The following is a 27,316-nucleotide window of genomic DNA, read 5'->3' as shown; positions in this document are numbered from 1 at the left end:
AAAAATAACACATCTACCCCCCTTCTCAAGATCGACCAGCTGCACACGGCACCTATGCTTCTTTGAATCTCTACATACTGAGAACCTAAATCTGAAGTCTTTGGGGAAATTCTGGTTCCCATTAAAAAGAAAGGCTCCTTTCCTAGTTTTTCAACTATCAGATCCATGTAAGGTGCTCACCTGGAGGAGAGCCGAGGATGGACAGTTCAGGTGACCGGCTGCACACAGGCACGCCTGGCGCTAGACACTTTCCACCCACCAGGACATAAAGAGCACCACAGACAAAGCGTGTGTCTCGTTCTGCATTATTTATTTCTTAAGTTAGAGTTTACATCGAGTCCAGCCAGAATATAAGGGGCACACAGCTGTGCCTATTGTTACGTCACGTAAAGAAAATAGATTTCCATCTTGCCTTTCACCTGCGTACGCCGTCCGGGAGGAAGTCCCTCAAGCAAAGCTGTCTGGATGTGAGAGGGTTTTAGAGGCAGCTTCCCCAAGAGGCTGTTCTTTTTTGAGTGACCCCTTGATACAAGGAGCACTTCCCAGCCCCAGGAGAGAAGCCCAGCCAGAGGACAGGGATCTCAAATCGTGCTTCAGAGAGACACAGACTTCCTGCCATTCATATGACACCAAACTGACCGTCCCCCTGGACAGTGAGTACCAGCCACAGCTGGCACTGAGTCCCCGCAGCGCAGGGCAGTGCCGAGGCCTCGTTTCTGGTTTCACTGTTCTTGGCAGCAAGCCCTCAGGTCACCAGCACCAAGCGTTGTAAGCATTAGCTAAAATTACCCTCCGTACGCACCGAGTGCGTGCGGCATGCTCTTGAGAGCGGTCTAGGCCTCCTTGGGGAAGCGAGAGCCACACACTCGAATCCACAATGACTCGACGTAGGTGCAGAAATGAGGTGCCTGCTGGACACTGCAGCAGCCCCGTCGGTCACCGCTCCTGTCCAGACTTCCTGCTCCATCTGAGGCTGGGGGACTGAAAAGGTGAGTGCCAACACCAAGCAGCACGCCGTGTAGGAGTCTATGCACATGATGGGACATGCAAGTCACAGAGTCTTCCAAATGCCTTTCCCCCATAATAAAATATCCTTAATAAAAACATAATTTAAAGGAAGTGTCAAAAGCCGAGTGTAAAATCAAAGCCGTAAACTTCCAAAGTCTGAAGGCTGTCTTGAAGAATCACCCTGCTTAAAAAAAAAAATTAGTAATTATATGGTGTATGTATGTTAAAGTAGGAAAGTCAGACTTTAGAGTCGGCTGCTGTGGTAAACTATGTCTGTTTCTCATTGAAGACCAGTAAGAGCCTAAAACAATTAAAAACTGTAATTGTATAAATGTATAATTATATATAAATGTATAATTCCTATAGAATCACACATTTTTAAGATCTTACATGAACATCAATATCTGCCCCAATACAAGCATTCTTTCAGAGCCTCCAGCCTCCTAACAGTGCCACTGACAGTGAGTTTTTCACTGAGGGAGGCAGTTAGAAATGCTATATAACTGACCAAATACCTACCCTTCACCATTAGTTTCCTTTCTCTTTGTGGCAATTTCTCGGACTACCAACAAGCCTCTAGCACACCACCAGGTGGAGAGCACTGATCAGTCCATCAGGGCTACTTGCTCCGGGGCGAGAGTAAGCACCCCCACCCCCTCCCAGCATGAACCTGCTTCAGGTTATCACAGGCCAGGTGGCTAATCACACGCAGCAGAGAGAACAGCCGGGGGCCACTCGACCAGATCTGCGAGGTACAGAGGCACACTGGTGGTGAGGGCAAGGTATGCAGGAGCCAGGGAGGCCACCTGCCTGTGCCTTGGGCAAGAGCTCATCTTACCTGTGATGGGACACCCCCCAATATGGGACCACACCACACGCCTGGCTCTCCTTTCAGACCCCACAGATTCCTAACTGATACCCTAGCCCCCTCTGATACCCTCAGCAGCAGACTATATTTTTGCTCAGTTATCTTAGTAGAACTTTATACACTTCATGGTAGTCCCCACAGCTCCCCTACTTTATATACTTACAAGTCATGGCACTAAAAAGACAAACATTCAAAGTATATTCAATAATTGTTTGGATTTTAAGGGATTTCCAGAATAAACAGCAAAGCATAAAAGGGTCACATGTATCAATTTTAAAGCACTTCCTGATGAAGGCGTAAGGCTCTGCAAAAATGACAAATACCTGTCACCTCCTTCAAGATCTCAAAGTTTACGTATACATGAAATACCAAAGGGCTAAGAATCCAGTTCTCCAAGATTTGGTCAGATTGGCACCTGAATGTAGCAGTCAGTAAGGAGACAACTGCCCAGTGACTGGTGTCCCCAGAGCAGGGTGGTAACTGCATGTACTCGGAGGGATTTCACCCATTTGATGCCCACACTGACTGTACCATTTTCATTCTCTGGCAGATAAAAATTTTAACACTACAGTCATGATATTCTTACAATTCTAGTGTTATCACCAATACAAAACCAAACAAAAAAACCTAAAGCTTAAAAATAGCACGTACATTACCATCAGTCATGATTTATTGATGGAAACTTCAATTCAGTGATCTCGGAGTCAGGGGAGCTGCTTCCGCTTCTGTCACTGTAGGTGTCCCTGTAGAATTCAGACAGTTTACTCATCATCTCCCACCAGAAACTTGCTTAACTTCCCTGTTTTTGTAGCTACCATGCCCATTAGAACACTTGTCTACACACAGCAAAATCAGACTCTTGACTGCCTTACATATTTCGCATAAAGCTGTAGAACTTCTTCTAGTCACAGAAGGTACACATTCAAATTATACTTCAGTCATGATACCCAACCGGCCAACTCAGGGTAACTAAACTGGTTCCGGGTTAAGGTGCACAGGGGCGTGAAACCACCCGCTGTGGCTAACACCCTGGGAAAACCACAGTTCCCCTTGAATCATAGGGGTTCTACTTAGAAATGTAATCCTGGAACCCCGATGCTGCAAAGGGGGACCTGACCCCAATGCCGGGGAAGGTCAAGGGTGACACGGAAGCAGCCTGAGAAAACCAGGGAAGGAGAGGTCACCTGCATGTCCCCTGTGAGGAGCCCCAGCCAGGCTTCTGGGCTCCTGGACTCTGCTTATCACTAATGGGATGGTGGCTGCTGCCCTGAATCAGTGACCACCTGAAGGACTAGAGAAGCGGGACGTCACCTGGGCGAGAGCCTGCAGCCTTTCTGGAGGTAATGCGGGAGCCTCCCCACAGAGGCGAGGAGGAGCCCAAAGTACGGTGGGGATGGCTTGATAGGTCTGGACAGGAACTCAGGGTGGTACTGAACGCCGACAAAAAAGGGGTGATCTGGAACAGAAAAACACAAGAGAAAAAATCTTATTACATGTTTCCCATCTGCACAGATCCTGCAACTATTTGAAACAACTTCTTGATTGGAACCTGGGTAAAAGGAAGCACAAGGTGTGGGAACTGATGCCCTCTCCCCTGCACACTGTCACCCTTCCGGTGAAGGGACCTCCTTTCCAGATTCCTTTCCCTGGCTCCCTGGACGTCTGAGGGATTGAGTCACGCAGGTCACATTAGATTAGAAGGGGACTCAAGTGCCAAGTCCATCCTCTCACTCTGAAGGAGGAGGTGAGGCCAGAGGTGAAGTGGCTGTGGGTGGAAGGCACAGGGCCCCAGGCACCTCCTTCACCAGGACCCCTCCCCTCATAAGACAGTGCTGGTCCTAATTCTTTTAGGTCAAGGGCAGCAACTAATGTTTTTATCTTTTCCCACATGCCAAGGAAATCTTACTAAGTTTTCCATTAAATACAACAGCCCGAGGAATCACCTTCCAACTCCACGATTTCCATTCTCTCTCCTCCAACATCCTGGCCAACAAACTTCAAGCCCTGCTCCTCCAGACACTTTTTCAAGACTGGATTCACCTGTTGGAGAATGAACGATAGTTTCTCGGCTTACTGTTCCCAAAGTAACAGAAAAGAGAAAAATTTTAAAGTCACAAAGCTCAAGTCCTCGCCTCAAATCTGTGGCGGTGCCTCTCTTCCAAGTAATCTGGATCTCCGTAGAGTTTCCCTGGCAACAAAAAAAAAACCAACACCCATGCTGATGAAAAGGATTCTGATTTCACACACACACAAAGCCTACTAGCAACCACGCCGTGCTTCCCACTTCACTTTCTACCACCTACACAGCAGGCCTTTAGGAGATTTCGGTGACCCCCCTGCCTACCTCAGCCACCTGCTCTAGCAGCACAGTTTAGACTGAGTCTTGGGCTTGGGCTCTTTTCGACCACAAGCTAAAACAGAAACACTTTCATCACCACCCTCCAACACGTGAACATTAAGGTATGCAGCACTTTCCTGCTGGAAACTGCCTTGGAAAACCAATCAGGATGCACCAAACGTCCAAAGCCCTGATAGCGATGTTGTAAGAGCTAAACAGATGACTGTCAGGGTCAGCACTGTGTGGTTAAATCACAGCTGTCAAGGCTCCTCAGCCCCTGGTGGCCGCCAGGTGAGATCCCCAAACCCACAGCACATTAGAGATGGGAGGATTGAAGGATCACCTACTCAGGTGACTCAAACTATGCTGCTGCCGAATCCCCAAACAGGCACAAAGCTGCCTCTGCTAATATGTAGACAGAATTTTCCCAGTGGGTAAGAAAATTAAATCTTATTTTTCTTAAGTATTTTCCTCCCCAAATTTTCCCTGAATCTTTACCACCTGCTAGTACAGTATGTTCAGAATTAAATCTATTTAGGTTGAACCTTATGAAACTTCCGTTTTTGTGGGACAAAAATTTCCAACATTAGTATGGTTCAACCTCATAGTGTATGAAAGGAAGAGATTACAATGGATTTCACCTAACTGCCTCATTCCGGTGACTCATCCATACCCCAGGTCCCCTGGATCCCCGACTGCACTGCTTGTGACCTTCCTAAGACCCATACTGCAGCTTTGCCTGTTTCAATGCATCCTAAAAGTGCATGACTGGGAAGGGAAAAGAAGAACTTCTAAAGCAAGAAAGAACCAAAAATGCCAGAGCCCAGCACCACCCCACAATGCGTGTCCTGGAGGTGCTGAGCCAGGGCCGGGCCAGTCGGGGGCAGCTCTTACTCATGACGGAATTCTTGGTCTGGAACAGGGTTCTCCTCTTGCCCAGGCGCATGGTTCCGCCCATCTGCCCAGGATTGTGCTCTGGCATGTCTATGACCTGGAGATGTTGAAAAGCAAACAGGCACTCCAATCTCTGCTGCCGTTACACAGACTGCCGGGCTGAATGAAATGAGCCTGAGAAGAGGCTCTAATTCCCCAGCCTTTCCATGCAGGAGACGCTTGTCACAGGGGAAAACGCCCCCCAGTATTGAAACCTTCACGGGGTGGGGGCTGAATCCTCCAGCCTGCCCTCAGGAGCGACAGAACCAGGCACAGCTGCGCCCTCCCTGGCGGTTCCTGCCCCCAGCACTGTGGGTCCCAAGTGCTGCTGGGCTGTAGCAGTTCTCACCAGGACTAACACAGCCACAAGCACACCACACGGGACACGTTACCACACGCGCCCCTCCACCGGACCGAGGAGCTGCTCCGAGGAAAGGGATACTCATCTAGGGTTCACCAACCCGACAGCTCGGTGACCGTCTACGGAACGGAGCGGCGAGCCCCCCGCCCTGGCAGTGCTCTGCGCGCCATCTGACCTCTCTGTGCCTCCACCCCTACCACCTTCCCAAACCTTTGTCTTCCTCCTCCCGAGGTCTTAGTGTTAGCAAAGTTCAATTTCAGGTCAACAAACATAAACTGATGCTATTGAAGGGCCTTGAGGTCAAGAGCTTTGTCCATCTTGTTGAACAGTGTCCTCAGTGTCAAGAACAGGCCTGCCGCCCCCCGGCGGGGGATTCGAAGACAAGTAAGGCACTGTCCTCGCCCATGGGCCACATTCCTCTGGTGGGAGATATGACATGAGGTATGCCGGTCTCAAAGGGCTTTGGTTACCATTAAACAAATCAGTACTATACTCCAGAAGCGCTTTAATGATATGCCCATCTCCCAGGGTTGTTGGAAATTACAGTCGTATGTGAAAGTTTATTTCTGTATTGTTATTCTCATATACAGATTTTTCCACACAAACAACTGTAAACCTACTTCTGCCACCCTGTACAAAGCAGTGAACACTGCCCACCTAGCATATAATCAGGGCCCATGAGTGTTTCATATCAGTGTTATTGTAAAGTGCTCCCAGGAGCTAAGGGGAGTGGGAATGGAGAATTACTATAATCAGGATCCCCCCTAGTTAGCTAGGGTGGTACCTGTCCTTAAAACTTTTTATGCCAAAATGGAAGAGTAGTGAGAAATCACAAAATGAAAGAAAATTCTTCCTGTCTGCAGGTGAGAACGTGTAGGACCCCACCCTTCTAAGCCCTGGTGAGATTCAAATACTGGACTCACCACAGGATGACTGGTATTGGGGTTAAACTCTGTAGAATTGGCATCTGAAAAATCAAAATATTTGTGTTATGAAAATAATTACAGGCAAATCTGATTATTGAAAAGTTTCATTCCTAAGCTCTAAATCACAATTTCCATCTTCAGTTTAGTCATTCAGTGATTAGAACAAAATCTAGGGACAACATTTTAAAGTTATAAAATACACACACAGACGCATTTTTTCCATTAAATTTGTAACTCCCTGGGAAGGGATCAAAGCTATACAAAATGGGGGCATGGGAACCAGTGACATAACCTAATAATCTTTATTTAGATAATGCATCCTTATGATTGTCTGTATATTATAATCTCAACTTTTTTTCACTTTTCATTTCAAACTGTCTCTCTCCAAGATGTTGCCCAAGTGCTACTCCTTTCATCCTCACCATCTTATACAATGCCCTACTCAACTGTCTCACTCAATAGCTAAATCAGAAATTAGCTGATTTCAAAACCCAAATAATCCTTCTTTACTGAATGTACCATCTAATCATAAGCAAAACCACTAAAGACTAAAGGGAAGCCCACCAAGCTCCTGACACTTTGTGTCTGCTCTTTCTACCTGAATACACTGGGCATCATCCCCCTGCTAGGCCTAAACCAGGACCAGTTCTCAGCGGAAGGAAAGCTTATCACCAGGTCGCTCATGAACCTGGGAGGCCAAGTGGCAGGAGGTGATGGCTGTGAAAGGGTCGACGGCGCCCAGGGGCCAGCTCTGGGGTAGTGGGTGGTAAGACAGTACTGCCAGCTCAGAAGCCAGAACTAAGGGCACGCTGCCTACAAAAGTGAGCCACCATCCCCACAGTGTTACTGTGAAGCAACCTCTCGGAAGAAATGTGAACTGAGCCAGCCTGTTAACAGTGAGCTGGCCACAGAAGAATCACGCATACTCTGTGAAGCCAGACCACTCGTACCTTCCTTTGGGGTTGCTTTATTTTTCTTAGAACTCGTACTGTCTTTCGGAAAATCTAGTATCTGTCAGCTGGGCTACAGAGAACCAAGGGGTTGTGGCAGACTCTTCCAACGGTAGAGTGGATACCATTATTACCCTTTTACAGAAGTAACAGAGGCCCAGAAAGGCTAAGGAATTTGCCTAGAATCACCATAATAAGTGATAAAGTCAGAATTTGAGCCCTGGCCTGAACAGCTCCACAGCCCAAGTTCATAAAAACTGCACAGCCTCACGCAGGCCAGTTTTCTCACTGGACACCAGCTCAGGGCCGGTGGCCACAGTGGCACCGTGTGAGGATCTCCAGAGCAGGAAATGCAGGGGCAGAGAGCTTGCTCAGCTGTGCTCCCTTCTTCCTGGGGTTTCGCTTGGAGGAGCCACACTTTCCCTCAATAGACGTCCCCATTAATGCACCCAAGAGGTACTGAGAGACCAGGCCAACCCCCAGTAACCCAGTAGGCACCAGGTTTCATGCCCTCCAGGAACATTTAAGCAAGAATTTAACAAGTTTTTAAGTAGACACTTACCTTGCCATCCCAGCACATTTCTTGAAAATTCAACCACTGCCAACTGCATACCTAGGCACACGCCTTGCAGGTGGGAGAGAAACACAAATGAGGCTCCGTGGAAAAGGCGGCATTCCCACATTTCCCACCAGCCTGCCTGGGGCTGTGTGTCCTGCATGTTCAAGCATCCCAACCACAAACTCTCCTAACTTCCCGCTATAAGCAAGCACCCCTGCTATGCTGTATCAGATTTCAAAACTGGATCTAAGTGTATGTAAAGACTCCAGGGTTTGGAAGTTATTCAATTCCAATATTCTACTGAGTACTTTAAAAAGTCAAGTTTTCCTACCCCTCATTAAGTTCCCATTTACAACTGGTCAAGTTGAAAATTACTAAAATTTACAGCACGAGGAAGCATCCAAATCACTTTGCTCAATTATAGTCAACTGGTGCTTCAAGTGAGAACAGAAAACAGTCTCTGTGTCTTGCCTAGAGCCACTGTTCAGTAAATAAACAAGATTTCCTAACTGACATTTCATTCTTTGAAAATTCCACATCTACATGCAACTCACAAGTTGAAACTTTTCATTTTAAAGGAGGGTTTGAATTTCTCCCAAAAAGAACCAAAAAGGCTTTGACTTGAGTTGCTATCTGGAGAGATAGCACCTGTTTGGCTCCGGTGATCCTACCTGGCACCTTCCTGTGTTCCTTCCTACTTCTTACCCAAAAAAGGCTTCTTCTGTTTTCGAGCCCAGGAGATAGCTTGGATTTTTCCTTCCGTCCCTCGAACACCAAATCCCCCCGGAACCAGCACTCCACTGTACAAGAGAGCACACCACAGGCAACCCCCTTTTCACCAGTCCAGCTCGCAATAACCACCCAAGGAGCCATTTCCAAGGCACGGAAGCCGTGAAGTTACTCCACGTACTTTGCTACTGGACTATGTCTGTGATTTTAGGGCCACCAACAAGCTGAATGGAAACACGATGAACTTAGAGAACACATACAAAACCATGGACTTTTCTTAAAAAATACATAACAAAGTGCTCCTAACAAGGTAAAAAAAGGTGGCATACAAAACTGTAATACTGTTACACGCAGTATTTGTCCCAGGCACAGTCTCTTTCCTAATTTTTAATCTGCATTAATACAAACGCAATTTTTTTTACCCCTTGGCTTACTGTGCTCCCCCAGGTGGGAAGGGGGCCTTTCCCGGTCAGCTCAGAGTGCCACACTGACCGAGGGTCACAACCACAGCAGCATGGCGCCATAACATGCAATTCTCCTAGTGAACTAGAAATTCTTGCTAATGTTTTGAAATTATAAATAGCAGCTGCCGGAAACAAACTACTCATGAGACTCTACTAACAGATACTTATCAAATCTTCTGGATAAAAATCTTTAAGCCTCATCAACAGATCATAGAGCAAACAATACCAATAAAACTGAAACAAGTTCTCTTCAGCTCCAACTACACTGATGAGCTGCATTTTAAATCACCCAGTAGGCAGTCTTTTCAATAATTAAAAGACATTTAAGCAAGCAGATTTACTGCCAGCTCATGAAGCACAGCATTTTGCCCAATAAAACAACCACAAGGCCCCTGAAAACCGAAGGCAGAGCTCCTACTCACTGAGCGCTGCAGAGCTTCTGCCAGGCTTCGTGGTAGCGCACGGGCTCCTCCTGCAAGGTGCTTGGCTCCAAGTCTGTGGAATCAATGTACTGGGAGCGGGCGGGAGAAAAGCAGCAGGCTCGTGACTCCAGAACTGCGATCTTTCATAATTTCTAAACAATATCACCAATGCCCCATCTTTCTCAATTTTAAAGTGGTTTTAAAATGATACTCTTAATAGATTTAAACCTAGTAATAATTTAAAATAAACTTTAAAATCCTTCTATTTCAAAACACAAGCATTTCCTTCAAAATCATTTAACTCCCAAACCCATCCCTAGCCGCTTGAAGCTCCATCTGATTAGGACCCACTGAAGCAGCCTCTAAAGAGCTCTCTCGCTGTTCTATCCCCCCCACCATCCACCTTCCACCCAAACTGCTTCTCATCTTTTCAACTTTACTAAAGTATCATTTACATACAATAAAATACAAGCACCAGATTTTCCCTAGGCCTCAAGTGGACAAGGGGCCATTTTAAGTGTCACACGAAGGTGTGATCCCCTCACCTTGATCCAGATATAAAAAATTACTGTCATCCCCAAAAGTTCCCTTTGCCCCCCCCACCCCTGCAAACAACTTCCTATCTGCTTTCTATCACCACAGGTTTTGCATCTTCTAGAACTTCATATAACTGGAGCCATACAACAGGTAGCCTGTTGTATCTGGCTTCTTTTGTTCGGCATGTTTTTGAGATTCATCCATGTTACTGTGTATATCACAGTATGTTCCTTTTTATTGCTGAGCAGCTTTCCATCGCAGGAACAGACGACAACATGTCTATCCACTGACTTGTTCTGGACATTTGGGTTGTTTCCAGATTTTGGATATTATAAATAATTGGTCCATTTGTATAAAAATATTTTTTGTGGAAATGTTTTCGTTTTCGAGTAAATATCTGGGAGTGGAACTGCTGGGTCACATAGTAAGTGGACATTGAACTTGGCAGGAAACCGCCAGACTGTTTTCTAAAGTGGCCGCACCACTTTACATTCCCACCAGCAAGGATGAGTGCCACATCCTCAACAACACTGAGCCGCTCTGGCGGGTCTCTCACTGTGATTTCACTTGCATTTACTTCCTTGACAATTAAAGAAAGGTGTTGAGCATCCTTTCACAAATATCATGTCCATCTTTTATGAAAGTGTCTGTTCAAACCCTTTACCTAACACTGTTTAATTTAGATTGTTCATCTGCCTGTTTCTTCCTGCACGGACCTCCCTGAACATGGAGGCAAGATCCAGGCGGGGCCCAGCCGACGAGATTCATGACCAGGCTCTCATCGGCCTGTCTCCTGACATCCTCCAATTCCCACTTTTCCATCCATTGAGTTCCAACTATTTCCTATCTCCAGGCCCTTGGATATGTACTACCCTCTGTCGGGAATGCCCTTCCCTTCTTACCATCTTCCCAAACCCACCCAGGTGTTGCTCCTTGAGGAAGTCTACCTTCCTCATACATCTACAAAGGTGGGATCACCAGTCTTCTGTGCTTCTATCACACCTGAGAGACCTCCCTGACTTTCTAGACACCTGTCACCTCTATCATCTAACACATAATAGGCACAGACTACTGCCAAGTGGATAAAACAAATGAATGATCCGAAGAACTAGCAAAAATTAAGCCATCAGGGCAGTGTAGGGAGATCCCATAATTCTTAAAAATGTGTAATAGGTCATTCTACAGGAATCTGTTCACCAGCACAAAGCAAATGAAATAATCACACTGGAAACACCTGGAGAAATAGGAGGCAAACCCCAATGTCGATGGTGAGGGAACCTCCTCCAGCTGGGGAGCTCCAATGCTGGGGGGAATGTATATAAGGGACAGGGGAAGTTTTCCAGGAGAGCTAGCACACATAGTACTTCCTCTGTGCCAGGCACAGTACCAAGCACTATATGAACTGAATTCTTATAATTACCCTATGAGGAAGATACAATAATTACCCCTTTTGAAAGGTGAGGAAACTAAGGCACAAAGAGGGTTAAGTAATTTGCCAGGGTCATACATCTTCTAAGCGATGGAGCCAGAATCTGAGCCCTGGCTGTGTGGCTCTGGAATCCATGCAACTCGACGCGCCGCTGCCTCAAGGAGACAGGCAGGGGCCATGCCCTGACACTCCACCCGCCCAGCTTCTGCCCACCACGTCACAGAGCAGAACACATAACTACTATTTACCGGGCATGTTCCAAGCACTGACTCAGCCACTGGACACATATTTCAGAGAAACCTCCAGCCCCACGTGGTAGATATCAACATTCCCACTTCACAGAGTACCAGCAATTGAGCAAAGTGCCTCTGGTCAGCCAGGGCTCCCCCATCCCCTTAGGGCAATTTTCCTTGGTCACTTGATATTGAGATCCAAGTATTCACTGCCCCTCAGTTTCTACTCTGACCATCTCTCTCCTTATTTCCTGAAAATTCTCTACTGTTCTCTCAAATCCAAGAGCCTGCCATGAATCTTTTTAGTCCTAAAAACAAAATGAGCTCCAAAAATAAACAGCAGAAATACAGCACCTATGGGACTACAGATAGCCTCCCTATTCAAGCCTTGGCTACACCTGCGCCAGCCTCCTCACCTTGATTTCCAACTTGTGGTTGATGGCCAGCGCGGAATGCTCCAGGGCCTTAATGACAGAGGCGTATGAGTCTGAGAACTTGGTGTACTTGCCCACAAGGGCAATAGAGCAGGTCTCCAGCAAGCGATCATATCTATCAATCAGAGGTCAAGAAACAACAAATTACTTAGGAGGTACATACAACCAGAGATCTAAATTCCTTTTTAAAAAAGGGAAGAAAAACAAGTCTGGGAAAAATGTACTGGGAACAGCTATTATCTAAGTTCTATATACCAAACAGTAAAGAGGAGACAATTTTCAGATCAACGTGGCAGGCTTTTTAAGAAAATAGGATTTTAGAAGCGGTTACGAAGAGGGCTTCAAAATCTCACACATACTGTTTTACAAAAAATTAAAATCCCAAAGGGCAAAAAAATTGACAGTTTGCAAGGATTAACGTGATGAAGGAAATAGTCAAATACATTATCGGACACCCACACAATAGTCCATATTCATGAAAAAGTCCCATTATAAAGTTTAATCAGTAACAGAGCAAAAACATTTATAATACTTTATGAAAAAAGATCCTAAAACTGTGTGCCATTTTTGTAGCTACATGAAGATACACATGTAAATGGACAAAGACTGAAGGGAAAATATCACAGCAGCGGAATGAGTGATTTCCCTTCCCAAATGCTTCCTAATATCGTCATTTCAGTTCTGCACCTACAATAAGACACACCCAGCGCTCTGAGCACTGCGTGAAGATGTCTGATGTGAAGTGTGAGCACCACACAGCTTCAGGAGGAAAGCAGAGTGGGGACAGTCCTGCAAGTGGTGAGTTCTGGCAGTGGTAGTACGAGACGACTGACATCCTTGCTGATCCTATTCTGGTGTAGGGTGAGTGGCACGTTCTCAAACACAGCTCAGGTGCTTGGGATGCCACCCAGGATTGCTCCAGTATGGCCAGACATCAGTGTGGGCGCAATGAGCTAGCCCATTGTCACTAGGATGCCTGTTGATTTTCTAGTCGACAGGAGACAAGGGTGTCAGTGTGTAATCTGAACTTACTTGTGACCTGGGCCAACTCTACCAAGGCTTCCTCATTCATGATGCAACTTCATGAAAGCTAAGAGCCTTTCTTAATGCCCCTTACCATTTGTAACCTTTTCTACCACAAGTTGATAGCACAAGTAAGAGTTAAATTCCCCGAGCTCCTACAAAAAAAGAGAAATAAGGCTAGAACTCCCAGCTCCTTATAACGAAGCAAACCTGTCCGCCATCTCTTTCCACTTCATCAGCATTCTTCGTGGCTGCCTCTCAATGGGAAGGTCAAGTCTTCGAAGAAAATAATCTACAACTCCCTGCTCCTCTAATAACAAGGGGACTCGGTAGATGGATGAGACATCGTGGACACAGATCACCTGTTTAAAAAGCAGCAAAGGTCATTTAATGAAAACAAACAAAAACTAACTGGGCTGACAGCCTCCTACTAGCTATATGACCTTGAGAAAATAACTAAATTTGAAAACAGGAAAAAAAAGGCAATTTTCTAGAAAGATATAAATTACCAAAGCCAATTAACTCAAGAACAATTTAAAAATAGTGGCTAATCTCTTATGAACATGGCTACAAAATTTTTTTATTTATTTATTTTTTTTAAATCACACACCAAACTACAAATGTAGTTTTGGAAAAAAAATAATCATGTCCAAGTAGGATTTGTCCCCAGAACAGTGGTTCTCAAATTTGGCTATGGAATCACTTGAGAGAGCTTTTAAAAATCCATAAGCCCGCTGCACCCCACACCATCTCTGTACTTTTTAAAGCTGAGTTTGAGAACCACATTAGGAAATTTAACAGTGGAATTCACTACATGAACAGATTACAGAAGAGGAAAAATACCTCAGTGGATTCAGGTTTAATAAAAGTTCAAAACCTATCCATAATAAAAATTCTTGGTCAATTAGGAATTTTAGGGAAAATATATAAAACTCAGAGCAAACATCATTTAGTTTGCTACTTAATTAATATTAATTCAAAAGTCAGGAACAAGGCAAAACTGACTACTATCACTACTTCTATTCCGTGATGTACTAGAGATATTAGCTATTACAGTTAGATAAGAAAAAATACATATGAATTGAAATATAAAGAAACAATTGTCACTAACTGTACATAATATTGTTTAATCCATTAAAAAACAAGAGAATTTACAGGTAAACAAACAGAAATAACAGAATTTTAGTAATGTTAGCTTGGCTTGAGATCAATGGGCAGAAGTCAGCAGGGTTTCCTATACACGGGTCATATCTAATCAGAAAATATAATTTTTAAAAATATGCCATTCATATAGTAAGTTATAAATACCTATAACCAAATCTAAAATCTTTACAAAAATAAACAAATCTTAAAAGCTCCTTTATAAAGAAAATTATATAATATTATTGAAGGATAGTCCTGTTAACAAATGGAGCTAGAACTGGATAAGTTACTACATATAAAAGTTAACTCACAATGGATCCTAGACCTAAACATAAACCTAAAATTGTAAAATATTTATAAGAAAACATAGAAGAAAATCTTTATGACCTTGGTTAAATAGAATGCTTAGATATGATACCAACAGTACAACCTATAAAGAAAAAAAATGGATAAAATGGAGCTCATCAAAATGTAAAAGCTTTTGTGCTCCAAAAGATACCATTAAGAAAATACAAAGATAAGCCACAGACTGGGAGAAAAAAATGTGCAAATCATATCTGATAGAAGACTTACATTCAGAATATATAAAGAACTCATAACAATAAGATAAGCACCACAATTTTAAAAACAGGCCTAAGATTTGAAATTCAAATTTAAATATAGAAATATAGAAATATTTGTGACATTTTTTAAGTAAATAATTTTAATGATCACCTATTCTATTACAAAATTGAATTACCTTCAATTGCTAGGATAGAAATATCTAAAATAACTGAAGACATGCAGAAACATTTTTCTCAATCTGTTGAGATCTTGCTTCCAGCTGTGTCCTCTGTTTTGGCTCAAATAAACCCATAAAAATTTCCTACAGGTTTGGACATTCTTATGTCAACAAACATAGCCACTTCAAAATGGAGCTGCCATCCCAGAGGAACTGCCTTGCATGTCTTACTCCTCAAATCTTTAGGATGTTTAAACTGAGCAAAATAACCTTTGGACTGGGCCAAACCAACATAGTGTTCCAAACAATTGTTTGCAAAGCTAACAGGAAAACACTCATTCTGACTACCGGACTGAAAATTAAAGGCATTGTTTAAAATTAGCACCACCATGCATAGCTAAAGAATAACTTAGCTTATTTGCAGCTATAGAAATTCTTTCTTGGACTTACTAACATCCACAGGAATTCCTTCCTTCTATTCATGTAATTATTCTCTTTTTCTTTCTCATAGAAATCACTTGCTTTCAAGCTCTAATTGGAACACTGGGTTTCTACCTGAATCGGTACTGCCCAAATAGCAAAAAAACAAATTAATAATAATTGAAGTGCATGATAAACAGGCTGTTGATAACAATGAAATTATTCTGATGTTACATGTATTTGTTATGAGTCCCTCTGGCAGGGCTCCCAGCTCCCAGCTCAGGAATCATACCCAGAAACACTGATCTTAGGCCCCAGGCTACCCTCACTCCCTGAAGCTTGAGCCATCGCAGAGATGGAGATGGCAGCTGCTCCGTAATGGTGAAAGGTTTCCCTCTTAATCTATTCCCTTCAATGCCAGGCACTGACTTTAATATTTTTATATTCAAGTCTATACTCCTGGTAGTTTTGTAAATGGATTTCTCTTATTTTAACCCTGCTGCTTCATTCTCCTCTCTCTAGGCCAGCTGGGTTCCCCTGCTCAGTCTCCTGATCCTCAAATAACCTAGTAGCAAAATAAAGCATCCATAATACATCATAAAATCCTTCAAGTCCATAAAAACTCTCCTTCAGGCAAACCTGACCAAAGCCACAGTCTCAGTTTATCACCACTAGAATTTCCATACCATGCACCACATTTAGATATATTACAGTTCCAAAATTTTGAATTTCCTGTACCATAGGTAGCCTCTAATAGCACAGTTAACAAAAAAGACTAAAATATGTTTAGAGCCTACATCACCTTAGGCACCAGGAACATAAAGCTGAATAGGGTGAACCGTGCCCCCAGGAAACTCAAAATCTAGAAGAGGAAGCCCACAGACGCACATAAAGGGGCAGTTTAACGGGCTCGCCACCAGTACCTGTGAGCCCAGAGAGGATCAGCCCGAGGTCCCAGGGTAAGGAGGTTTGGCAGGTAAAGCTGCTCAGACAGTACCGTGTCCTAGCTGGCCCCAAAGGAAGAAAATGAACAGGAGGACTGGGAGGCCAAGAGAGAGGGGGGGAGACCCATTCAGCACGGCTGCAGCAAACAGTACAAGAAGAGGGGAGAGAAGCAGGAGAGGTAAAGCACAGTGGGGAACCACGAGGTAATGGGGGCACAGAGCCAACAGGTTCAGTTCTTCTAGGGAACAGTCTAAGGTCTCAAATCCTGAACTAATAACAAGCCTTATGAAACTGGTTAAGAGATTTCAAAATAATCAGACGCAAAAAGTGATTCATGTGAAGAAGAATTTCTACTCACTTGTTCAGGCTCAACATGGCAGAACATGGATATTTTCTCCTTCACTGATGTGTCAAGAGGATTTGAGCACCTGCACACAACCTGGCAGTAAAGAAAGCAAGATGTTTAGACAGAGGGGATTACAAAGCTGCGCTTTTCTCCAGACTGACATTAAAACGAAATCACACTGTTAAGCTAACTCCTAGCACAAGGTATGTATACTATAATAATATTACCTGTTTGCAAAACTGAAATCCCAAAATCCCAAACTGGAAAAAGAGACGAGATTACTGAACTACAAGAGCCAAATGGGGTTTCCTCAACCAATGTTCTTGGTTAAGAGGGAAGAGAGAATAAACGACTGGCTAAGAGGAGAAATAAGACATGACCACGTACATGCCAGGCAGGTAAGGAAAACTTTGTAAACTACAGCCCCAGTTCAAAGAACTAGACCCTTTTCCCCGCCATCAACTAAAAGCATGCCAAGAAAATCAAGGGCTTGTGTGCCACAGAGGAGAGAGAATACCACACGATCATGCTGAAATCAGGTAATCAGGAAATCTTACCAGATCTGGGGAAAGCCCAAGGCCTCTGAGTTCCCGAACACTATTCTGGGTGGGTTTAGTCTTCTGTTCTCCTGTTGAACTTGGCTATTTTACAAAAGGGGAAAAAAGTTAATTTCTCTATGACAAAAATTTTCAAGTATGACTTTTCTCTGAACCTCTTTTTTAATGGGGAAATAGATTATTTGATCATTTACCTAATTTAGTTTTTATTTTTGTAAAAGTTACACATCACATATTTTAGAGTCAAATAGCTATACAAAATTTATCCTAAAGACCAGTGGTACCAAAGCCTAGAGACAGCCACTCTTTTACTCTTTAACTAGTCCTTCGAGTATGCTTTATTGCTACTTCTTGACGTTTAGTTTGAGGCATTTTTTATTGATTTCCCTGTTAAATACTACACACGCACCCATCCTGTGCCTGTAGCCCCCACCTCATGACCCCTCTTCAGTGTTTATGACTTTTATTGAAGGTAGTTAAGTACTCTCCACTGTTAAACCATGTGCCACTTTTCTTTTCTGGTTCAAATGTTTGTTTTTCTTGGTTGGTTTTTTGTTTTGTAGGTATACTTAGTTTTCTATCCACTAAATGATCTTTACTCTCCTCTCTCACTTAACAGATACATTTGTTGGGTATAGAATTCTAAGTTGAAAATCATTTTCCCAAATGTTTTCCACTGGATCTTTCCAGAAAGTATGATTATAATTTAAAATTCATAAAGAAGTTTTTATTTTCTGCCTTCTGCAGCTCAAATATTTAAAACAGAAAAGGAGTGAAAATCATCCTTTTCTCCCACCTCTCCATCCCCAGGAAGAAAAGTTTTCAAAGACTTACCTGAGGAACTAGACTGACGTGAATATTACAAAAGTTCTCTCTTTTGACCTTGAATTGGAACTGGCGGAAGGCCTCAATAAAGGGCATGCTTTCTATATCTCCCACTGTTCCACCGAGCTGGAGGAGCAAAGTTGTTTTAGAGGTTAAGCACTAAACCTTCCTCCTGTGGTTTAGTTTCCTGACAGCTATACTCTGTCATCTCAATTCCATGATCAGCAGCAGCGTAATATGGACTCTTTGGGCCTATATCATGTCAATTAACAGTAATTAGACATTTCTTTGTGCCGGAAGGTTACTTTTTTTGATGGGCTTACCATTCCCCAAGGTTATCATGGATCTTTCCACATCATTTTAAGAAAAAGGTCAGGTGAAAGATGTACTAGGAATTTTATTTGTAGGAGAGTCATAAAGCAACAAAACCTAAATCTTATCTGCTTACTTAGCCACAAATAACTTCTGTATTAAAAAACATCAGTTATAAACAAGCTGCTGGACTTCCGAGTCTCCTATTTTGCAGGAACACTGAGATCCAGCAGCCAAGATCAGCCAAGCAATACAGAAACTGAAACCAAAGGAGGCTCATTCATTCAGAGACAAAAATGTGCCACAGTCCATACCACATGAACATATAAATGCTGAAAAAGGAGAATTGCTCACACAAAGTATCACTTTTGACGGCAGAGGACCGTTACTGTGCCCTCACCTACCACATCACAGGAAGGTCAATGTGTACACTTGGCCACCTACCCATGTATTATGCAGTTTAGAAAAGACTCATACACACCTCAATAACACACACTTGAGGTTCTAGGCCGTCTTCATCCACAGGTATTAATGCCTGTCTCATTACCCACTCCTGGATTGCATCTGTGATATGAGGGACAACTGAGGAGAAAAAAAGTATGTTACTCATACTTTTCCATCGGCATCAATGAGGCAGATACATGCAAGGTAACAACAAATGGCTTCACTCTCTGCCTTCAGAAAGGCAAAGGGGTCACAAAAATATTTTTGATACCACTTTTAAATGGCCTTAAAAAAAATCTTTGGGCTCTACTCCCTGCAGCCTCCTTTCCAGATTTCCAAGTTGTGGTTGGAAACCCTACAAGAGAGTAGAGTTGAGAGTGGCATCCTGACCCATATCAGAGCTCTTGCCCCCCAAGCCAGTCTACCCTGGCTGTACAACCACATGGCAGACCACATGGCCACCCTGCTGCTTACAGCTGAAGGTGGACATGTCACACCTGGGTGCTTTCCAGGAACAAGAAAAAGCAGCACCCTGTTGCATTATGTTTCCAGATTCCCAAAGGGGAGACAGTCCACTGCAGAGACAGTACCGTGCAGCAGAGTGGTTAGGAGCACAACATCTGGGCTCAGAATGTCTGGATTCACATCTCAGTTCCACCACTCACTGGGGTGGATCTTTGGGCAAATTACTTAACTATTCTTAAACTCAGTGTCCCTATCTATGAACTGGAGGTAACGGCTTCTACTTCATAAAGCTGTGGAAATTTTATGAGACAGCACTGGTAAAATGCTACGCAGAGTGCCTAGCATGGCAGTGCTCAATAAATGCCAGCTATTGCTACACACTTAAAACTCATAGTTGTCAGGCTCTGATGGCAAATTCCTAAGGGACAGAGATTATTGTTTAACTTGCTATGTATAGAGCCAGCAGTGCTTCAAGCATAAGGATATTCATTATTTATTCCAAACCCAGCAGCCAAAGTGATCTTTTAAAAATGCAAATCAGAGTTTACCATTCCCTGAGTGTATGCTCTGAGCAAAAGCCAAACTCCAGGCTGTGGCCCAGGAGGCCCCATATGACCTAGCTGCAGTCCACCTCACCACCTCTCTGATCATCTCCCAGAGTCACTGTGCTCAGCCTTAACGGCTCCCCCACACTGCACATGCCATGCGTGCCCTCCTCCTTCCACTACTCCCATGGCTGGCTCACACATCCTGTCCTTGAGGCTTTCCCTGAGCACCTGTCCAACTGGCTCTCCCCACCACTTTCTCAATCTCTCTTCACTCCTCTTCTGTCACAGCTCCTATCAGACATCTCACTCCATCTGTTTGTACCCTCCACAGGAGCAATGGCCTCTGTGATCTTGTACATCAAGTATTCCCAGCACCAGGGAGGTCTGACTACATTGAGCATTCACAACATATTTGATGAATGAATGAATAAATAGTTAAATCCACTGAAGCCTAGAACAACAAACGGTATAATCAAGATCATTCTAATTCCACATTGATCCCTTTGTGTGTGTCAGGAACTCAAGAGAAACACTGTACTGACTTAGCTCTTTTAATCCCCCTAACATCCTGGAGAGGTGGATACTGTTATTATCTCATTTTACAGGAAAGGAAACCAAATCTCAGAGGGGTTAAGTAATCTATCCATGTTCATAAAGCTGGTGAGTGGCAGAGCTAAGGTATAAACATGACCAATTAGCCTAGAATCTGGTCTAGGGCTGCTCATTGTCAGCAGGACTTTCGGCTTTTGGTCCAGTAAAGTCTAAAGTCAAAAGCAGATTTATTCTCGTAAGTCAGATGAAGGCCACTTTTCAGTAGCCCCCAAAATCTGGACTTATGCCATTACACCAGACCAGTGGTTTTCTAACCCCACCTTTTTCTAACTGGCACTTTTCTCAAATGAACGCTGTGCAAACCCCTCAAGAGAGCAAACAGATACAAGTGAAACCGGGCTGGTGATAACCAAGGAGGACCCAGAGACCCACTTCTCAGGCTCCCCTGGCCCTTCTGCACTGACGACTAGCCTAAAACCAATGGACACAATGGATGTTCTTTTCCCCATCACTGCCTAGACACAGACACCACACACACCCACACACACAGTCTGGCTTACTGCCCTAAGCTAGTTGCCTTCATCACTTCGCACTCATCACTGTATAAAGACAGCTCTCTGGACTCAAATCACACCACCAAACTGAGAGCTTCAATGCTGTCCACAGAGCAGCGATGGCTTCTTCAAGCTATTTTTTTAGTCAACTAAAGGAATATTTCAATAACAATACAAAAAAGAAATTCAACTGGTTAAGATTTTTAAACTTTGAAAGTAAATCCAGTATTACCTTGGACGGTTTTCCCCAAGTAGTCACCTTTGCGTTCCTTGTTAATGACATACTGGTATATCTTTCCAGTGGTCAGATTATTGTCCTTGGTGAGGCGGATGTCAAGGAAACGCTCATAGTTACCCAGGTCAAGGTCAACTTCTCCACCATCATCCAGCACAAAAACCTCACCTGCAGTAAACAGTGAAAATGTTTAGAGTAAGTGAAAAATACACATGCCACAGCACAACTTGCGTGCCAAAATATAAACACTCAACTCAAACAAAGTCTGCATTACCTATCCATGAAGCAAAGAAATTTAATCTGGATAACTAAACAGGACACAAATGAAAAATCACCAACCATTCTCCAAAAGGTAACTTCACACTCCAGTCTGTCAACAAACTCAATCTGAATCAGAAAGAGTTCTAAAATAGCATGGAGTGGAAGGAAATTACAGCCCAAAGGGCTGCAGATATATGGGACTTTACAGTTAGTATGGCATCTGATTTTTTCAACAAACTCTACTACTTGAGCAGAGCAAGGTTTGAAATGTGATAAAAACATGATTTGATTCAAAGTTTAAACAAGACATATATATTAGTCATGTGGATTCTAAAGGCCAGCTTCTGGGTTACACTTTAATCCTAAACAAAGTTGCGAAACTGAAAGTTTAACATTCATTCCTTGAAAAGTCATTCTAGAAATTTTGCCCAGAATGGGTCACAAATAGGAAAGGAAAAAATGTCTTATTTTCCCCCTCAGAGAGAACTCATCCTCTGCTCAGGAATTCTGTACGAAATATTGCTCCAGTATGTCCATGTTTTCCTGTTGCTATTTTGCACATAAAGATTTTTGCCCTGGTGAAACTCACCCTTATAGATTTTTTACCTCAACGTTAGAAACGAGGAGTATGAAACCAGAATTAAAAAACTTAAGAAGTATGTTTTAACAGTACACCTATCCCCGATTTTAAGCAATTAATTTTAGATAATTCGGACACAGTCACGTATCACACAGTTGATGGGTACTCTCCTACCCTCCCTGAACAGTTTCAACTTTTTGCTCACCTCAAAAGATGCTTGGTTTATATTATCCTAACTCTGTTAACAAAACAGAAACTCCAGTTTACATATCACCCAATTCCAGCACTTATCTGTTACCTAAATCCCTACAAAGTAGTCCAAACTTTAGCCTGTTTGAACACCTCCATCAAAGGAACTCACAACTTCTAGAATCAGTTACCTCTGTCTTGGAAGGCGCTTGCTATTATAAAGATATTTCTCATATCAGTGAAAAGTCTATTTCCTTATCATCTTTCCACGCATCCTATTTCTAAAGCCTGGGGCCAGAAAAAATAAATATAACCCCTCTTCTAAAATATATGAAGAAAAGTTATGTCACCAGATTACCTTTTTTCAATAGAAGTGACAAATTTTTACTCAGCCACCAAAAAGATAATTTCTATTATTTCTGTTACAGAAACCTCTAAAGTCTAATCACTACATTACATATTAAGATTTCTGCTTCCTCTCTGTCCAGGTGAGAAAAGCATCATTCTGCTACTCTAAGGACCTTTATAGAAAGCAAGAAATGGGAGTTGTTATGCAAAATACACACAGTTTCCAAGGGCTGACTGACATGCTCTTCCATGCACTACACAATTATTTTTTAAAAAGAAAGAAAAATGAACTTTGCTTACCATGCTCATAAGGAGAGAATGTTCCTGCATCAATGTTAATATACGGGTCAATTTTAATTGAAGTTACATGTAAACCACATGACTTCAGGATTGTGCCCACACTGCTGGCAATGATTCCTTTTCCAATTCCTGATATAACACCACCAGTAACCAGAATGTACTTCATTTTACTTTTTGACCTGGGAGAAGGAAAAATTACAGATTAAATATATATCAACAAATCAAACTTTAGGGTTCAAGTACCAGCTCTGCCACTTACTAGCTATAACCCTCTTGGAGCCTTGGTTTCCCTGACTGTCACAACTTCAGAAAGTTGTTTTGTGGGCTTTTGGATCACTGAATGGCTTCAGTCAAATATGAGTTGCAAAACAACTGCTAACCAAATAATGTACCTTTTTTAAAAAAAAGCTTTGACAACAAACCTGAGAGTCAACCTTAAAAAAAAAAAAAAAAAAAATGCTTTAAGCTATTGATAGAACACTATGCCTCAAATGTTGGCTGACATCAGCACCAGATAATAGAATTTCACCAGGCAGGTACCTCATTATTTTCCCTACATGGGGAAAACAATTTCACCCTTGGATGAGCACTCTGATTTCCCATAAAAGAAATAGTGTCTTTGGCTAAACTACAATGTAGCACCAAGAACACAGCTCTCTAAGTTATAGAAGGCAGAATAAAAGAGCTTCGATATTTAAAAGAAGTTGAGGTTAAACCTAAAAATCTTTTAATTAAAGGTGGCTCCCTTCTACAGTTTAATAACTTACTTCTTGTCATCAATCTCTCCCAGGTATGGCCTGAAGAGTTTCATATATTGGAGGAATAGGACAGCAGATAATAAACCTGTGTGAAGCACATAATGGGCAGAGGGCTCAAAGAGAGGGCAGATTAGATTAAATTCAAAGAGCCAGACAGTTGTGGCAGTGTCTGGAAGAAACAGACTTGACGAGAGATAAAAGGGATGGACAGATACAAGAACAGCAGAAGCAAGGGGTAGGTAAAAAAAAACAGCACAGACAAGAAGTGGAGGAGACAGCAACAGGCTCACCAGGGAGAATTTATCACTGGCCCACAGCTTCAAAGGCCCAGAAACATCATTTGGTCAACAAACCTAAATATGATCAAAATGGAAAACACAATCACCAAGGAGAAAAAGAGAATGCTTGCTTTGGCAAGGTCAGGACCCTCTCTGGGAACATTTTATGTGAAGCCAAATTATAATAAAAATAAGCTCAAAAAAGGAACAAGGAAGCAGTTCTGCTTAAAACATTCCCCTACTCAGCTCCTCCCCAAAGCAAGAACGAACACTTGGCAAGGAGGTAAGAATGCTCAGAATGTCTTCTCCCTGACAGGAAGACACTGTGACCGTGTCTATCCTCTGTTGCAGCATTTCCAAAAGCATGCTTCTTGGTTTCTACAAAATACACATGGGGTTCCCAAAAAGGGTTTTAGAGACAGATAGTTAAGAGAAATGCTGGAATGTCAGTTAAACAGTCAATTGATTTCTTCAATGCAAGACCTCTGGGAGCCTTTAATAAGGTAACATTCAGTGTGACCTCCAAAAAGGAGTATACAGTATGCAGTTTCCCCAAACTTGTTTGACCCCAAGTCCCTAACATTTGGGGGAAGCACTTCTCTGACTGTTCCCTTACAGTTGAACGGTGCCTCACTGACACACGAATATCAGACTTGGCTATATTTTAGATATGTCCTAGCCAGGCATATCCTGGAGACTATGCCTGGTCTTACTAAATTTTGGATATTCCTAGAAATTCCTCAGCCACTCTGAGTGGGTTACAGAGTGAGAAGACTCATCTCATCTATTTACATTTTAATTGCCCCAATTTTACTCTAAAAGGGTAACACCTCTCTTTAGGGGTGATTCTTGCAGTCTCCCACAGTGCCTGGCAATAAATATTCAATGTACTCAAAGACCAGATGGGGGCTGACAGGACTCCCACATTCCTGGACTACTCGCTACTGTAAGTATGTACGTAGGTGCTACAGTGCCAGACACTCTGGGGACCACAATTAATCAGATTTGGGCCCATACCTCAAGCTGCTAGCAGTCCAGTTAGAGACAAAACATTTACAAAGAAATGAGTAATCCAGTGATGGTGAGAGGAAAGACCACATGTGAAGGGTATAAAGGGGGAAGGAGAGCAGAAAGCTTTCAGTGACATCAGGGCAAAGGACCACGACGCATCTAGAAGATAAGAGACACCTAAGGGGAGAGGACCCAGTCTGCTCCTGCTCTGTTGACCTAGACTTGCAAGGGGCCTTGAAGGACGGAATGCAGGACTAAAGCATGGGAAGGGGAACAGAGTGAACGGGAAGGTGAAGGCTATCCACAGAAAACAGTGGTAGGGCCAAAACAAGACAGGGCGAAATAAGCTGGAAGTGTAGGCAAGGGGCCCAGTTATATGGAAACCTGAATGTCCAATATGAACTTTATTCTCAAGGTGATGGAGATATCGCAAGGTTTTCAAGCACAGAAGTAACAAAAATCAAGATGCATCTGAGGAATTCAACAAAGATGGGGGGGGGAAGCTTCTTCCTGTTGTTGTTAAATGTTGTGAGGTCCAGATCCATCTCCACCACTTACGTACTGAGACCTGTCAAGTCACTGAGGCTGCCTGAAGCCCGAACCCTTACATCTGTAAAATGGGGGTGACGGTTTCCACATCGCTGGCTCGTCACAGGACCGCTGAGGATTCAGAATGATGAGTGTGGACGGAAATGCGCCACGCAGACGCGGGGGACTTAACTTCAACATGCAACATCTGCACCCCGGGCGGCCGGGAGGGAGGCGGCCGGCGACGGGCTGAAGGGGGCACCTCGGGGAGGATGTCAGGCCCCGCGAGCTCCGAGGCCTCTTCCGCCCCGGGAGTCGGGGCGCGCCGCCGAGGCCAGGCCGCGGAACCCATCCCGCCGCGACAAGCCGGTCTCGGACCCTGAACCCTCTCCCCGTGAGGGGTCGGCTGTGCCTTGAGGCCGGTGGGACGTGGCCCGGGCAGTCCCAATAGAGCGGCATCCACGGGCTCCCGCGCTCTACGGCCCTCTCCGTCCACAGGCGTCCCCGGCCTCCCGCGGCGGGGCCTCACGACCCGGACCCCGCAGCCTTTCCCGCTGCCCCACGCCCACCGCGGCCCGTCTCCCCGGCGGCGCCCGGCCACGCGGCCCTGGGCGCGGGAGCCGGCTCCCAGCCGGCCTGGCCGCCCGCCCCATTCCCGTTAGGCACGCAACCCATTGGGCAGGCCGGCTGCCCACATCCCCCCTGATTGGTGGGAGCGCTGCCCGTCACCCGGCGGTGGGGCTGTCCCGCGCGGGGCTCAGCTCGCGCCGCCGATTTCTGCACCGGAGAACAGCTCCCCCGGGATCTCTGGTGTCAGCCTACCTGAGGCCGCTTCAGATCCTCCAGTCGGCTAAGGAGCGAGGAGGGAGGCGAGCGCGCTGAGCCCTGGGCAGCCAGTGAAGCAGCCCGGCCGCATGCGCCCGGCAGTCTTTCACGGAGGCGGGCCCTAGGCGGTGCGCACGCAGAGGCGGGGGGCGGGGCGCGCGGGGCCCTCCCCGGGGAGGAGCCTGGGTGCGCGCGGCACGGGGCCCCGAGTGCGCAGGCGCGGGGCGGATGGCCTCTGCCACCGGCGGGGCGGGCTGGTGCTGGGGGTCGTCGGGCTGCGGACCCTGGAGAGGTGGGGCATTCGAGACTGCGCAGGTTGTGGCACTTCTGCCAAGAACCTTTTGTCACAGCCAGTGTGCCACCTTCCTCTGTGAAGGGAAGGGGGCCGTTTTTGGATTCACTTCTGGCAAATCCGACGCCTGGCTGTAGCCCCCCGACGCCACAGCCCTCCCAAGGCGGCGAGATCCCCCGCCCGTGCCTCTGAAGCCCCTGCCTGCAGAGCGCGACGGCCGGGCTCCTGGTGATGCAACCCCAGCCCCTCTTCCATCGCGCCCCCTGGACCCTGGCCTCCAAAAGGGAAGGCCAAGAGGGGGCACAGGCTCCTGCCTCATGTCGCCCCTTCCTCTGTACCAGCCCTGGCGGTGGTTGCTTTAGCTGGTCCCGACGGACTGCCGTCAGCTAACACTCACGGGGTCGCCCCTGCGCCTGCCCTGCCCAGCTGCCCAAACTGCACTCGGCTCCAGATCTAGCACGCGCTTGGGATGTGTTTGAAGCGTACGGCCACGCATTCTTTGCAGAGGTATTTGGTGTTTATCAAAGTGCCTGGGACGTGATAGACATTGAGAACACACTGAAGTCATGAAGATGCTGTAGGAGATACAAAAATGAACCATTTACTTACTCAGCCACTCTTCTGGATGACCGCTGTACACTCCCCTCTCCTGCCTCAAACCTCTG

At 44.7% G+C, this 27,316-nt stretch overlaps 1 protein-coding gene across 5 annotated transcripts; it reads right to left on the bottom strand.

The window, feature by feature from the left end:
* Positions 1–811: 811 nt before the first annotated feature.
* Positions 812–26,466, bottom strand: CTPS1 (CTP synthase 1). 5 transcript variants are annotated; one of them, XM_087820351.1, is made up of 19 exons: positions 26,357–26,466; positions 22,960–24,070; positions 21,279–21,449; positions 18,965–19,065; positions 18,181–18,297; positions 17,347–17,430; positions 16,802–16,882; positions 13,425–13,576; positions 12,174–12,306; positions 9,559–9,647; positions 8,649–8,743; positions 7,947–8,009; positions 6,432–6,475; positions 5,109–5,205; positions 4,009–4,064; positions 3,820–3,916; positions 3,188–3,332; positions 2,528–2,619; positions 812–1,189 (listed from the first exon to the last, which is right to left on the bottom strand). In XM_087820351.1, the coding sequence occupies exons 2-18, from the start codon at positions 23,123–23,125 to the stop codon at positions 2,535–2,537; spliced, it is 1,776 nt and encodes a 591-aa protein (XP_087676477.1). In that variant the 5' UTR covers positions 23,126–24,070; positions 26,357–26,466; the 3' UTR covers positions 812–1,189; positions 2,528–2,534. The 5 variants fall into 5 exon arrangements, with proteins under 5 accessions (XP_087676477.1, XP_087676478.1, XP_087676476.1 ...); XM_087820352.1 differs by having other exon boundaries at positions 812–1,192; positions 22,960–23,138; XM_087820350.1 differs by having other exon boundaries at positions 22,960–23,138.
* Between the last annotated feature and the right edge of the window lie 850 nt (positions 26,467–27,316).

Source organism: Miniopterus natalensis, chromosome 9, assembly GCF_054644295.1.
Source record: "Miniopterus natalensis isolate mMinNat1 chromosome 9, mMinNat1.hap1, whole genome shotgun sequence".
Classification (NCBI taxonomy): Eukaryota; Metazoa; Chordata; class Mammalia; order Chiroptera; family Miniopteridae; genus Miniopterus; species Miniopterus natalensis.
The sequence above is the reverse complement of the archived record's forward strand: the minus strand, read 5'-3'. Positions and strand labels throughout refer to the sequence as shown.